Source organism: Fusarium redolens (genome assembly GCF_020744475.1).
Source record: "Fusarium redolens strain MPI-CAGE-AT-0023 chromosome Unknown BKA55scaffold_33, whole genome shotgun sequence".
Classification (NCBI taxonomy): Eukaryota; Fungi; Ascomycota; class Sordariomycetes; order Hypocreales; family Nectriaceae; genus Fusarium; species Fusarium redolens.
In genome coordinates this window covers 270,685-285,087 of record NW_025763696.1, presented here as the reverse complement: position 1 = coordinate 285,087, position 14,403 = coordinate 270,685, and the positions used below count along the sequence as shown (strand labels likewise).

General features: G+C 48.5%; 6 protein-coding genes across 6 annotated transcripts; 3 read left to right on the top strand and 3 right to left on the bottom strand.

Moving 5' to 3' along the window:
* Positions 1 to 2,161: 2,161 nt before the first annotated feature.
* BKA55DRAFT_698208 (uncharacterized protein) lies at positions 2,162 to 2,593 on the top strand (the record flags this gene model as incomplete). The annotated part of the gene is made up of 1 exon (XM_046200489.1): positions 2,162 to 2,593. The coding sequence occupies one exon, from the start codon at positions 2,162 to 2,164 to the stop codon at positions 2,591 to 2,593; it is 432 nt and encodes a 143-aa protein (XP_046041406.1).
* Positions 2,594 to 3,654: 1,061 nt separating this feature from the next.
* Positions 3,655 to 3,903, top strand: BKA55DRAFT_489731 (uncharacterized protein; the record flags this gene model as incomplete). Its single annotated transcript, XM_046186248.1, has 1 exon — positions 3,655 to 3,903. A coding segment is annotated over one exon (249 nt), but the record flags the coding sequence as incomplete, so codon positions are not given.
* Positions 3,904 to 4,507: 604 nt separating this feature from the next.
* BKA55DRAFT_600089 (uncharacterized protein) lies at positions 4,508 to 5,680 on the bottom strand (the record flags this gene model as incomplete). Its single annotated transcript, XM_046196477.1, has 2 exons — positions 4,508 to 5,135; positions 5,190 to 5,680. 2 exons carry the CDS (start codon positions 5,678 to 5,680, stop codon positions 4,508 to 4,510), a joined length of 1,119 nt encoding a protein of 372 aa, XP_046041404.1.
* Positions 5,681 to 8,244: 2,564 nt separating this feature from the next.
* On the bottom strand, positions 8,245 to 8,604 carry BKA55DRAFT_586245 (uncharacterized protein). The gene has a single exon (XM_046194540.1). The coding sequence runs from the start codon at positions 8,591 to 8,593 to the stop codon at positions 8,432 to 8,434; it is 162 nt and encodes a 53-aa protein (XP_046041403.1). The 5' UTR covers positions 8,594 to 8,604; the 3' UTR covers positions 8,245 to 8,431.
* Positions 8,605 to 8,914: 310 nt separating this feature from the next.
* Positions 8,915 to 9,502, bottom strand: BKA55DRAFT_485832 (uncharacterized protein; the record flags this gene model as incomplete). Its single annotated transcript, XM_046186221.1, has 2 exons — positions 8,915 to 9,040; positions 9,095 to 9,502. Coding segments are annotated over 2 exons (534 nt in total), but the record flags the coding sequence as incomplete, so codon positions are not given.
* A 190-nt stretch (positions 9,503 to 9,692) lies between these two features.
* BKA55DRAFT_628470 (uncharacterized protein) lies at positions 9,693 to 12,500 on the top strand. The gene has a single exon (XM_046196900.1). The coding sequence runs from the start codon at positions 9,737 to 9,739 to the stop codon at positions 12,344 to 12,346; it is 2,610 nt and encodes an 869-aa protein (XP_046041401.1). The 5' UTR covers positions 9,693 to 9,736; the 3' UTR covers positions 12,347 to 12,500.
* Positions 12,501 to 14,403: the final 1,903 nt, after the last annotated feature.

Below are 14,403 nucleotides of genomic sequence, written 5' to 3'. Positions count from 1 at the left end.
ATGCTATTTTGAACGTCGCTTAGCTTTATGGCAAGATATCTTACGTCTTAGACATGACAACCAAATCAATTGGTGGTAAATCCCATGATCTGTCGTGGACGTAGAGGCACAGGGATGGAGTAGGGGGACTGCCACGCAATATGTTAACCAGCGTCAGTATGTCGTTATGTTGACCAATTGCACCTGCCACTTTTTATCTGACTGCCACACCATTCGGAGCTTCTCTAATTGACTACATTGGCGGGGTGCATTGACCACGAGAGGGAGCTTCTTCATACCTCTGACAATCAGTCACCCCTAGCGGCCTTGGTTTCTGCTAAAGTTATATAATCTTTCTCCAATAGTATTATAACATCTAAGTACCACCACCACCATACGCTATCTATCAGAAGATTCATTATGAGAAGAGTGAAGAGCACGACAGAATGCAAAATCATACTAAATAACCTTGACCTGCCAGAAGAAAATAGAGATTCTGCAGCTAGGGTTAACATCACCACAGTGGGGGAGAGACCTATGGGACCTGAGGATTACCAGGAAAAGAGCTGCGCTAATTGTTTACGTCGAGACGCGACGAACCATATCGAGCACATAAGTTACGATGCTAAATGCACGTTCTCGAAATGCTATCCATAGATGCACTGCTACGTGTCCATCGCCATCGCCCAGTTGTCGTGTGAAGCTCGATCCAGCTTCAGGCCATTATAATCTCGGCGTGACGAAGCAGGTTGCTGGCCCGGACGTTATCTAGGAAAAGGGTTATCATTGGAGATAATGCTTGCGGCAAGACGAGTTTGCGAAGCCTTTTTCATGCTTAGCTATTTTTGGAATTAAGCCTCCCTTTATCTGGGTATTAACGTAGCTAATGTATACATAGCATGAGGTAAGGATTCTTGCTAGATGACTACCACTGAAGTATTAATGGTTAGCCAGGTTCCAATAGGTTTTCGAAAATTACGTGGCGGATTGTATAGTAGATTGGAAAAGCTATAGGGCTTGTCTTGTGGGACATAGCTAGGCAAGACTCAAGAGCGCTATGCGCAACTAATATCACTAGACTATTTAAATATATACATCGGTTTAATAGGTTCCTCAATCGATACCTATAACTTATTTAATATTATCATGCGCAAGGTTCGATATTTCGGCTTTACCCTTTAACGTCCCCAACCCAGAAACCGGCCACCTTTTCGAAAACACCAAGAACACGATATCGTGAGGAATTAATTCCATAACATAACGTAACATTTTTTAAATTCAATAACACTTCGGTCAATGAAGATTTAAATGAAACTGATTACAAAGATCCTCAAATTTTAATTTTTTGACCTTTGCTGCTGTCTTGGCAGGTTGAGTGATCTTTAGCATCTGTTCACGAGCCTTCCGAATTGCCGGCACCTTTGCGAACTCGGTATTTCCGTTATATATAACTTTTGTTCTCTTTTTTGGCATATATTCTTCGTTTTCCAATTGTAATATAGTTATTTCTCTATTTTGCTGTTCAATTGTAAAGGCCTGATGGTCTGATTGACTGCCTATCTTCCGGAATAATAGCCTGACAGTCGGGTCAAGCGTAATAACCTTTGGGACAGCTTCTAAAGCTCTTCAAAGCTGTATAGAGGACTGGGGAGTCTTTGGAAGACTGGAATTCTGCTCTTTTGCCGGTAAAATAGCTGTGGCAGCAGGAATAGGTGTCTGAGTAACCATCGGGTTCATCAAGGCCTTCGCCATGTTAACTGGCCACAGTCCGGTAGCTTTCCAGCCGGCATAAGCGTTAGACTTCGTGATAGCTTCTTTCCGGGCTTTTTCATAGTTATATAGGAATATAATCTTGCCGATATAACTTGAATCTGCGATACAGGCGAAATCTGATATAAAACGTAGATATGACTGCTTCAGAGGGCCAAATACTGCTACATCGAGTGGCTGTAGGACGTGGGAAGTGTGTGCTGGAAGGAAAGGTACAAGTTGGTGGTTGGGTTCAAAAGCGGGTGGCCGGTGGAAGAGCAGCGAGCTGCCGCAGATGATACGGCTGCGCGATATCGCCGACAGCTTGGTCTACGAAGGGCCAGGGCAGTCGTTTGCGACGAACCGGAAGAATGTGTGGCTACAGCCCGGCGCCGAGAAGTTGGCAGACATCATGGGTGAGAGATTGTAGAAGATGACGAAGGCAGGCGACGGCAGCACACGATATACATGTCGTCAGGGGGCCGTTCTAGAGTATCTCAACTGGCTCAAGTCATTCCGAACAAAGATGTATCCGGCAACGCACATCTGGGGAGGACAGCCCGGGCGGGGTCCCGAGATAGCAACGCTGAAGCACTGTAATACCAAGCAGCTGCCGAAGAACATCTTCGTCTTTGACGGGCAGGTAGTCATCATCACCGACCGCGACAAGAGCAAAGGTCTGAGCGGCGGGACAGGCGGCCGCAAGGTGGCTCGCTTCTTGCCCGAGCGTCTGAGCCGAATGATGGTGGCATACATCGCGTGGCTGCTGCCGTTCGAGAAGGTGCTGCACCGGCTCGCCGGCATCCGCGGACCGTCCGACTCGCTCGACCCGTGGATCTGGAAGTCGGCCGAGAAGGGGATATAGGACACGGCAATACTGAGCAAGCAGCTTGCGCTTGTCTCCGGCGTCGAGATCGGGGCCCGGCTGACGGTGTCGAGCTACCGGCACGTAGCCGTGGAGATGGGCCATAAGATCAAGGGCTTGATCATACGGCAAATAGATCTTGAGGCCGACAGCGACGACGAGGTGGCTAATCCGATAACAGGTAAGCGGCGCCGGCAGCCGAGGGTCAAGTACGTGTGGGACAGTCAAGCAACACACGGCAGCCGCATAGCACGGGGCCACTACGGGGTTAACTTGCAGTTCCCCAATCAGCTGCAGCCCGAGATGATGTCGAACTATCAGGAGATCAGCTGTCTATGGCATCAGTTTCTCGCCCACACCGATGGGGACTTTGGCGAGAGGAAACGGCCGGCTGAGGCGAGCGTAGTCATAGCTAATACGGCAATAAAGAGGCAACGACATGTTATTCATCACCGAGAGGTATGTATTACAGCGGTAAGACGATTTGTCTTTTATACTATTTATTTATCCCCCAATATTCCCGGTTGCTTTATAAGGGCGAGGGAAAAAGTGAGAAAGCAAGCAATAGATCGAGTTGCTATTACATCCTTATTGTTCGTCCCAATTTCACTGAAAGAGGAAATTCTACATCTCTCATTGGCTTATACCCCTGCTAGTTCCTCTTTCACTGAAAGAGGGATAGTGTTTTCGATCCCCCGCCGGTTTTTTTGATTAAAAGTGCGTGATAAACCTTCTCATTGGCTGGTTTGTTCCTTCGGTGCAATCTGCGCAGCTAGCTTTACTTTTGTGGCGTAGAGCGATGCTACCTCCTGGGCGCCTACGTGTAAATCGATATCTTGACCGCGCGGTGTTTCGTGACCGCGTTGTAGAAGTATAGAAAGGACTCTATTGACGCCAGTATATATGCAACAAAGATTTTGCCCTCCTCGATTGATTCTTATTCTTGTCGGTCGTTCAGTTTTGCTATGAGGCATTGACTACTCTGGCGACCCTGACCGTCTTCAAACATGTGGCCTCCAAAGGTCCGTAACCATCAGCCTGATGATCACGACGTCGAACAGAATGAAACAACTCCATGGCTGCAGCATGACGGATGGCCTCGCTTATTCCGTACCCGACCGCTTGGCATCATTGCGGCCACAGCAAAAAAGCCCAAAGCAGCATGGAATGAAGACTATCTATTGGGCCAATGGCACGATACAGCACTCCGGAGTCCAGCTGCCGTAGAAGCCCTGCTACGAGTCATACTCCGTGGTGTCGACCTCATGGTTGATCGAGCCACGTTTACGTTGGCCAAGACTTCATACAGATCTCGACGCTGGTTGAATACCTACTGGAAAGATAACTTTTGGCCCCACGAGTTCAAAGTTGTGAACTGCCTGAAAAGGTATGTTGATGTATGGAAAGTGTTCATTGTTATGAGTTTAGAGTTGAACATTTTGAAATATAACAGCAGCAAGATACATATGCCTTATAACATAGATGCCGTGAATTTATTATAATATATTATATATTATATTTAGTTATTTCTCCACAGTGGGTGGCTGAAACTCTCACTGGAATCTGGACGAAGGACGTGAGGGTGAACCCAGCGACTGTGAAGATGAAGATGAAGATGAAGATGAAGATAGAACTGATGAAGATAGAACTGATGAGGAACATATCCGCGAGTTCTCAAATAATAGATATTATGATTTTAAAAATAAGATAATGATCGTAAAACACATCAGGTAGAACATCAACCGCTCGCTTCCAAACATTCCAAAGGTATCCCGAAATTGCGTTATACAAAGTAAGCAAAAAGACAGAAAAATAAAAACAAAGACAGGCAGACGCGTTTGAAGTGGTCTAAATTGTTGTGAAATATCCAAAATTTCACGACCACGGGTACATCTTACAAAGCCCCATAGTCTCTCATACTGTAGCAGGTTGCGGTTTAGGTCTAGGTTTATGGAACGCCAGGATTTCCTTCTGGAACCACGGTAAGTAGATCTTCTCAGCCCACGAGATAAGCTCTCTTAGTCCAGCCACAGCCTGATATGTCTCCACCACCGAGGAGGTGCTACCAAACTGATACTCCTTCCAAAGTAGTGTCTTTTCATCCTGGCGCGTTGAAAGAACGAAGAGCCACCTATGGCCTTGCACAATCACCGCAGGGATGAAAGGCAATCGCGACAAAGCCTCATCCGCTTCTTTTACTTCCTGTTCTACCGAACGCTTGGCAGCGGACGCGCGCTTGACATAGAGCAGCGACGAGCGAAGAAACTCCCATTGGGCAGCATGCCAGGTACCGACTTGCAGCGTAGCTTTATCAAGGCTCTGATTTTCTGCCTTTGTCTCAATGCTCAGCACTATTGGATGCATTTGCAGTCGCAGAAAGTCTGTGTGATTGACAGATTTAGTCGGGTTTGTGTTGCAAAAGGCTTCGTAAGTCTTCACTGAAACGACGTCTTGCTGGGTTGAGTCAGCGTAGACGCAGAAGTCAACCATCTTAGAGCCACTCGACTTTGGTAGGAATATTCTATGAGGACGAGCTGTATTGCTGCGGGAATCAGTTAGCATAGCATTCATAATAATGGATGAATGAGGTACCTACCAAGTGGTAATGTTGAAGAGTCCTCCTTTTTTCTCTCCGGGCTCTCTCAGGATCGCTTGTAGCAAGCGAAAGTGAACCTCATCGTTCCAGCCAGCTTCCTCATGCTTGGAATTAGTGCACTCCTTGTTCCACTCGCAAACTAATCTAATCTCGCTGGGTGTCGGAATGCGACATGGAATACCGTCAAACGCGTCAGAGTCTTTGAAAGCTATGTCCCACTCTTCCAGATCATTCTTTCTTATATTGTGGTCCCTCAATATCTTCTCGCGCAGGTCATCTGGAAGAATGCCCCTGCGAGCACCGATGCGACGCATGACTCGTAAAAGAGAAGCGGCCTGTGGATTCGGCAGGTCCTCAAGAGCATCGACGTCAAGTTGTTCTGTTTCGAAACCTCTCTCCTCAAGACGAAGTTCTGCCCATTGTCTCTTTAGCGGCGACGTTGAGCGGGTGCGACCGGAAGCACTAGAGCTCGCCAGTGATGGTGTCTTCATCGGGTCATTAGAGGCTTCATGCAGAGGTCGAGGTGTTAAATCCGGATCTAGGTTCAAAGCGTGCCGTTGCTTCTTCCTGGTAGGCGTTTCGGGGTCCTCCATACCCACTACCGTTGGCGGTGGGCTCAGCTCTTGTACTGCTTTGCGTTTCCGGGGGCGTGATGGTGATGGTGATGCTGTCTCTGGTCTTGAGTGCGTTTGAGATGGGGACCACGAGAAATTATCAGGTAGGTTGTCGATCCAAGTAGCGACTCTGAGTTGAGTGGTCATTATTCGCGTTTTTCATGCTTTGTTCCGATATTTGTGGTCTGGGTCGCTTGTCGTGGTTGTTTAGTTTGTTTTGTTTGAGCGGAGTCAGCATATCGGCATGACAACCCCTCACGATTGATGCCTCAGGCAACAAAGCGGCGATCGATGTCATAACCCCACCACGCTCCTCATGATCTTATTCCCGGCAGAAAATTCAATGTTCCTCTATCTAATTGTCCTATGGCATTAAAAAAAAGAAAGAAAAAAAAAAGGTAAGTTAACAGGACGCAAGAGAAAGCAGGCATCTAGAATGAAACTGAGCTCATGATGCAGTTAGCGCTGCTGAGATGTTTTCTAACGGTCGGGCCATTTGTAACGTACTCTTTGGAATTTTGCGGTCACGGTACTAGCCATTTTAGGATTTCGCGGTCAAGTCTATGGCCAATCAGAATTTAGCGGTCACAACTTCTACCTCTTCAGTTTTCGCCTCCACCGCACTAGCCTATTCAGGATTTTGCGGTCATCTCAGGGGTAAACTCAATTGATGGGGCTCCCAAAACCTCCTCCACGTACTCTCCACTCAAGTCTCTCCTTGCGTCGCCATGCCACAAGCATCCACCAAGCGCGGCCGACCCCGCAGGTATGGCTCTAAGGAAGAGAACGCGAGACAAGACGTTATCGCGAGGCGTGCTCGACGACGGCTCCAGTCGACAGCAGCTCGGGTATTGTAGCCCTTAAGTCTGAATAAACATATAGCAAATAATGTCAAATTTATTCTTGGCAGGCCTCCTCGTATGATGTTATCTGTACGTTGTCATGGCTCAGAAGATCAATTCCTGGAATAAGCAATAGTAGAATACAGCGTATATGAGAGTGGCTTTGAACCTTGACACTGAATTTTTCATTTCAACCCCAAACCACTGATTATGCACACTTCAGCCGACAGTTCCGTGTTACAAGCAGGAGCGGCTTCTTCGACAATGTCACCTTCACCCTACTCTTCTATTCCTAATTGTCGTGTACCCCTAATTGTCGCATACCCCTGTCTACTTCTCAGGTGCTTGACTATCTCCGGTTTATTCCCATTTAATCCATAGCGACTGATTTGTCCCATTTCGATTGACAATCGGCGCGTCACACTTTAGCTTTCATAGCTTATCCACCCTAGGTATTATTCGCAGACGATTCTACTGTACCAATTACCCCCAGTATCAGGTCCTGATACATGAAATCATGGCCCCTGCACGCTACGCACCCCTGTCACGGCAGATCATATGGTTTAATAACAGTAATTTCCGCCTAGTTATATTTAGTTTATCTCCTAGATGTTATTCGCAGACGATTTGACGTCGCGAACGGAATGAACAACCTATCTTCAGCTGGAATAGAGTGCTCGCAAGACACTAAGTTCTGCCGTTTGCCTCTGGATTTTTCTCCCGATCAGTCGCTTGCTGAAACGACGCAATGCGGTCAAGTTTGGGTCCTGAAGTCAAGAACAGTAGATCGTTTTCAGAACGAAACTACATGGTGCAGAGTCTGAAGAGAGTGATATGTAACGTGTTGATAAGTATGCTAACTAGACAAGTGTACTGACCACTGCACTGTATAACTATAAAAAACCTACCCCATAGCAAGCTTCTACTATAAATAAAGTAGCTAAAATTTCAATAAAAATATTACTTCCAATAGTATAATAAACGTTAATAAACACTATTTTTTGAAGATTTTTAGCGATTTTATTACATATAGAAAACCTTACAATACAGTGTATTATACAGTGTAAATAGGGCTTAAAGTTTATAGCTATATAGGATTTTTTCAAAAATCTAAGAAAAATAATATAGCTTATTTTAAGAATTATATATAAGCTATTAAGGTTATAGCTATTTTAGGCTTAGTTTGAATTTTTAAAGAATTTTATAAAACCCGGGTTTAAGGTGGAAATTAGAGTGGTTAGCATACTTGTCCGGTCAGCATGCTTATCAAACACGTTATCCTTATTTTGACTTTTTTCCTTATCCACAAGTTTCACATATTTACAACGGATTGGGTTGTCTGGTTTTGACAGGTAGTGAACAGTACGATGTATTCTTTGTGCTTTCTATGAATGAGGTCCAATCATCAGTACACATAAGCTCAAATACTGGAGATATAGAGTATTTTCGGGCCAACCGCGTTTACGCTTTATTGGGATGTTATTTAAGCTGGAGCAACCCCTGATGTGGTGAGAAAATTATAGAGAATATACGTTTACAAACGCCTACTATCTGTTATAACTATTTTTAGGAGCGTAAAGAAGTAACTAATAACATTTGCCTAAATGAACTTGACCTAAAGTCTTCCTTTATAAACATGCTCATTAAATCCACTCTACCCTATATAAAGTGTAGCAGAAAGATCAACTCTAATACAATTGATATTATTATTAACTACTAGGGGTATCCCATCCACGTCAACACCAGCTTGATAAAGCGTACATCCCTAATATTACAACTTCAAGCATCACTCACAACAATGAAAACCCCACAAAGAGGGCAGTTCGCAGAGCGTCATCCCCGAAACCTGCTCAAGCATGTCCAGAGTAGCTTGCCAACCAGGTTCCAAGAACCGAGACATAGCCATCAATTGTTTTGCCGCCTTATCAACTCCCTCCTTCTCCTTCATGACCTCAGCCCTTTCAGCCTCGAGCTGACTCAGCCTCCCAGTGACCAGCGCAAGCTCGCTTTCGGTTTTGGAAAGTCCGGCTGAGCTCTTATCCAGTTGGCTTTTGACGATGGTATATACCTCTTGATGTTCATCGCTCGTTTTCTTTCGTTTTTCAAGGAATATGAGAAGCTCCTTGTCTCCTGGATATTTGTTGTAGACATCTTCGAGGTCTCTGAGCATTTGATTCTCAGTGGCTGTTGATGTCTCAACATCCTTGAGAGCGTCCTCAGCCTTTCTCTGGTCCTTGGCTAGCTCGTCCCTTTGGGAAGAGAGACTGCCCTTAACGGCGGTAAGTCTGCTGTGTTCATCGTTGATAGATGTTAAAAGCTGCTCGAAGCTCTTGATGGATGGCGCCAAGGCAGTCGAGGCAGCCTTCAAGCTTTCTTTGAACTCATTTCCAGAGGGCTGTAGAGTAGTTAGGTTATGGCAGAATAAACTTGGTTGGGAGATCCTTCTTACTAGAAGTGCGTTCCAATCTAATAATCCAGACGTTTGAGATAGTCGGGACTGGACGTCATCAGTCTTTTGCCGCTTCACTGAAGGAGCCAAGCGGGATTCGGCAAAAGACGCTGTCGTATGCTCCTCTGATTCCCCAGAGTGGCGAATGGTGCTCTGAGGTGTATCGTGAACTAATCGGGAAGGCAGCTGATGGCTCCGCCGAAGGCGAGTGTTTGGTTCTGCTGCCTTGGAGTTGGATTTTGATGTTGAAAGACGGGCTTCATATTGTCCATTCACTTGAGCCGGCTCTGAATTTTGATTTACGCGGATTGAATCATCGGATGGCTCGTCGTCTTGAATCTCAACCTCTTTGCGGCGGTTGAGAGACGGCCTACTGCGTTTGCGCGCTGATGAAAGCTTAGAAGGCATAATAAACGATTAAAAATGTGCTCAAATTAGAGTTGGCCACAATGGTGGACGAGGCTACTACTACTGTAGCAAGGGCTCGATGTAATTTGTCGAATTACGCAGAATCTGGCCCGTGCACGCTTGACGTCCTTCCAATTTCCCATAAAATGCGTCGTAATACATCATTTTCGTCCGTGCACGCTCCGGGGGGCAGACTAAAATCCATTGCATTTCGGAATTGGATAACTTTTCAAAATGCCATCCACCAGCTTTCTCTCAATATACCAGCAATACAAGCGCGACACGGACATCGTCGCTTCATGGCTAGCCACAACTGCCAAGAAACATGGATACACGACCTCGCTCGCAGCACCCCCTACCGCAGGTGCGGCAGCCAACAAGAGTGCTGCCCCCTCATCCGGCCGCCTGAAGGGCAAGGCGCGCAAGGAGGCTACGCAGCAGCAAAAGCAGCATGTCGCACCTTCAGGCATAGACGCAAAGGATGCACCTGATCCACCGCCGAAGCCAAAGTATGTGCTTGCCATTCGAGATTTCGTGCCGCTGGCCGAGTTCATCGCCCGCAAGTTGACAACAACGACCGCAATAGAAGCCAATACTGGGGCTGGGATCCCGTTGTTCTTTCGCACGGCCCTGGAGCGAGCGATCCGTGTCCGGAAGATGTTCTCAATGCACCTTAGCGAGACCAACAAACATCTCAGCGTGCGGGCAAATACAGCGCATGCATATTTCGTCAGCGTGCTGGAGAAGGTTCGCTATGTCTTGTTCGAAGTTGAAGGCGGCAGCGGCGTTGCATTTAATATGGCGTCTGAGAAAGGCGCTACGAATGCCATCCACGATAACTCAGTGGTGGAAGCTAAGATCCGGGACTTCAGTCTATTTCAGGTGTTGCAAGTTTATGAGCCATCCGAGAACTTTTCGGACTCGCCCGATGTGGTGCTTCCTGCTCCATCTTCACCTATTGATCTCGAGTACACAGTTGAAAACGACGAGTCGGAGACTGAGTGCATATTCGCCTTCACAGCCCTGCTCAAGGACTTCATCAACCTTCGCAAAGAGGTTAGTAACTTGTGGAATGAGTATCGCAGCGGGACGATCGACTTGGCTGCCGCTGCGGTTGGTGCCAATGTGGCTATCGAGCTCGCGCGCAGCATGGAAGAGGAGATGGCGCCGCTGCTGAAGAATCATGGTGGCGTGTTGGCGCTGCTGCCGAAGTATTTCGGCGCAGTCTGTCAATACCTAGGTCTCGATCCCTTCCAGAAGGAGCGGTTTTCTGACGATATGAACTTCGCATGCTATGATATAGGCGCCACGTTTCTGTACAATGCTGCTAGCTTGCTCGAAGCGATTCGGACGGCCGCGCCGCACAGCGCACGACAAATGCCTTGCTACACCGGTAAGTTCGGGTGGTATGACGCGCAGAGAGCGCATCTAGAGACTACGGATAACCGTCAGCGGTGGGCGCAGGACAAGGCGGCGCTTCTGGAAGTAGTACCCGATATCACCTTGCTGTTCGAAATCGAAGGCATCCCTGTGCTCGACGAGTTCGCGCGCGGCGTCAAATACATGTTCGAGACGCAGGAGATCCCGGTCTGGTTGTGCTTCGCGGTGCAGAACTACCTTGACACGCTACGCTTCTTCGGGCCCAACGTCACAAAGGTCCTGACTGAGTTTCATCGTTTCAACGAGATCACTGCCGAGCTGCTCGATCGCGCAAACCTGGCAGACTATCATCAAAACGATACGAAGAAAGATTTAGAGGACATGCGCAAGATGGTCACGGTCAAGATAAACGGCGTGGATATATTTACGGCCTCCCGGATGGCTCTCAACCGCAGCAGTCGTAATGAGAGTGCAAGCCGGTCTTCGTCCTTTCTCCTGCACAACCCGCTCTTCTGTGGCCTGTGGATTCACTACGCGCGTGTGCTGCTCCACCAGACCGGCGTCAGGTACGCCGCCAAGCCTGGCGCCGTGCTGCATGCCGTGCAACTGTACACGGCGGTGCGTCAGCAGCAGCAGCAACAGCAACAACAACAACAACAACAAGAGCACTTGGTGCCAGTGCCGGAATGGCCAGACCTCGATCGCCTCGTCGCGATGCAAGGACTCCAGGCCTTCTTCGTCGGCATGGAGCCACCGGCATCGCTACAGGCTCACTTCAAGAACTACTGCATGAGCCGCGGCGTATCGCCGGCCAATTGGCTCGCGGCCGCGAACCGGCGCAAGGGCAAGCAGGGCAAGGTGCTCCTGCAGAGGTCGCGCGCCGGCATCCGCGAACTTAAGTTCGGGGCTCCCGTGTCACTGTGCTGTGCAGCGCGGATGGAAAAGCGCGCGATAGCAGAACCAACAAGGAGGGCCTGGAATGCCGAAGTGATGCAGCAGATCTTGGAGACGAGTGGTTGGTTCAAAATGCAGCAGGAGGAACAAGCAAAGAAGGACGGGGCCGCTGAAACTGAGTCCCAGGCTGGAGCTACAGCAGATAGGAAGATTAAGGCCAAAACCAAGGCATCGCCAGCACACCCAACTCTCACCGCACCGCAGCTCGTGCACTACGTCGCCCACGCCATCCAGACCGAAATGCCCGACCTCGTGTTTGATTACTTCGCTATGCATAAAATGGCACGAGGGCTACTCGAGAAGGTGCGAGCGCAGGCAGACGATATTGGCCTACCACTTATGCTGTATGTCACGACCGATGTCGCCGACATCGCGGGCCTCGTATTTGCCATAGCGGCTAAGGAGATGGCGTCCAAGTCGGGGCAGAGTCAGGGAGTGCTTGGCAAGGTAGCGATGGTGATACGGGAGTATGTAATAGCGGAGCTAGATGTTGACAAATGTCCTACCTAAGTACGAAGGTAGCAGGGAAAACTGTTTGTCAGTATTATGCCCGCATTCAGTAGGTGCAAATGAGCCCTAGTAGTCAGACAGACAGACAGATCTATTACGCCCGGTAGGCCACCGCCCATAGGACTCTAAAAACTAAAAATACATACATTTCGCCAATTGATGTCTTGATCTCGCAGAGCCCCTATGTTTCCCGCCTTCTTCTTCTCTGTCTCTTCATTGTTCTCCTTCTAGATCCCCGTATCGGTTAGTGGTAGCAGATCAACTTGAAGCCCAATTCCTCCAAGTGTTCAGTTTCCTATCTTCGGCGGCTGAAGCAGTGCCTGCTATTGGTTGTACGAGGGGTAGCTGTTGTTAGTAGGTGTGTTTCAGCAATTATTAGGTGAGTGGTGTTGTCATCTCTGCTCTAGGCGACCTGTAAGTCGCCCACCCTAGTTATGGCCCACCCCTGGCTTTGGTCCGCCCCACAAACGCGCTCCGTCCCACGCGTCAGATCAGCGCTACCACCTACGATAAATTGTCAAAAATCGAATTTTTCTCCAATTGACTTACTTTCTTTTGTATTTTCTTCTCCGGGTTCGAAATGCGTGAATATACTGAGCAGGACCTACAAAACGCCATCGTGGACGTCAGGAATGGGGTTGCCGTTAGGACCGCTGCCACACGCCATGGTGTACCAAGAGGGACACTTCGTGCCCGCCTTAATGGTGCCCAACCTCAACGTACGGCACACGACGACCAACAGCGGCTCACGGCCAATCAAGAAAAACATCTTAAGCAATGGATTTTGCGGCAGGAGGCCCTCGGTTACCCGCCAACACACGCACAAGTGCGAGCAATCGCTAGCAGCGTGCTTAAACAACAAGGTGACCACAAGCCCCTAGGGAGGAAGTGGTCCAGTCACTTGGTGGAGCGCCATTTGGCTGTCACGACAAAATTAGGCCGTCGAACTGACTGGAAACGTATAAATGCGGCCACTCCGGATAATATCAGGCACCTGTTCAACCTATACGAGACTGTGAGCTGGATCCCTCCCCGGCGGAGGTACAACGCCGACAAGGGCGGCATTATGGAGGGCCAAGGCATTAACGGGCTTGTTATCGGCTCCTCGCAGGAGAACCCTAACACGGTACCAGTCAAAACGATAAATGCCCGGACTTGGACGTCTATTGTGGAGTGCATCTTGGCGCTCGGGGTCGCTTTGAACCCCCTGGTCATCTTCAAGGCCAAAAGTATCCAAGAACAATGGTTCAAGAAGGATTTCCTAGCTAAGCATCCTGGCTGGCATGTTACCTTTTCGGAAAACGGGTGGACAAGCAATGATATTGCTGTCGAGTGGCTAGGGAAGGTGTTTTTACCCCAAACGCAACCTGAGGATCCAGCCGATGGTCGCCTACTCATCGTCGACGGTCACGGCAGTCATACCTCGGACGAATTTATGACTATGTGTTACCTAAACAACGTTCACTTACTCTTTTTCCCTGCTCATACTTCCCATGTCCTCCAGCCCTTGGATCTCGGCTGCTTTTCCAGTTTAAAAACGGCCTATCGTAGGTTAATTGGGGAGCATACGGCTTTGACAGATGCGACAAAGGTTGGAAAGGCAAACTTTCTCGAATTTTATGCGAAAGCTCGAGAAATTGGTCTTCGAAAGGAAAACGTTCAATCTGGGTGGAAGGCGTCAGGCTTATACCCTAAAAGCGTAGCCAAACCTCTAAATTGTCGATGGGTCGTGGTGGCTAAACGGCCAGCTATACCACTACGTGTCACCTCGGATATTTCAACACCAAAACGCGGCGGCGACGTCGTAAAGCTATTTGCCGAGAAGAGCGGCTCTCCCACTTCACGACTGTCTATTCGAAAAGCCGCTGCGGCGTTGGATAAGGTTGCGATGGAGGTTATACTAAGGGACCGTGAGATCGAACGCTTGCGGGTGCAACTCGCCCAGGCAAAACCGACTAAACGTCGTAAGATCGTCCAAGATCCGAACGAACGCTTTGCAAGCCTTGCGCAGATACTTGCGCAAGCTAATCGAGAGCCTCAACAACGTGTTCGGAAGG

Coding starts and splice junctions, on each gene's coding strand:
- BKA55DRAFT_586245 (XM_046194540.1), bottom strand. CDS start 8,593: ATGAAGGAGAAGGAGGGAGTTGATAAGGCGGCAAAACAATTGATGGCT.
- BKA55DRAFT_628470 (XM_046196900.1), top strand. CDS start 9,737: ATGCCATCCACCAGCTTTCTCTCAATATACCAGCAATACAAGCGCGAC.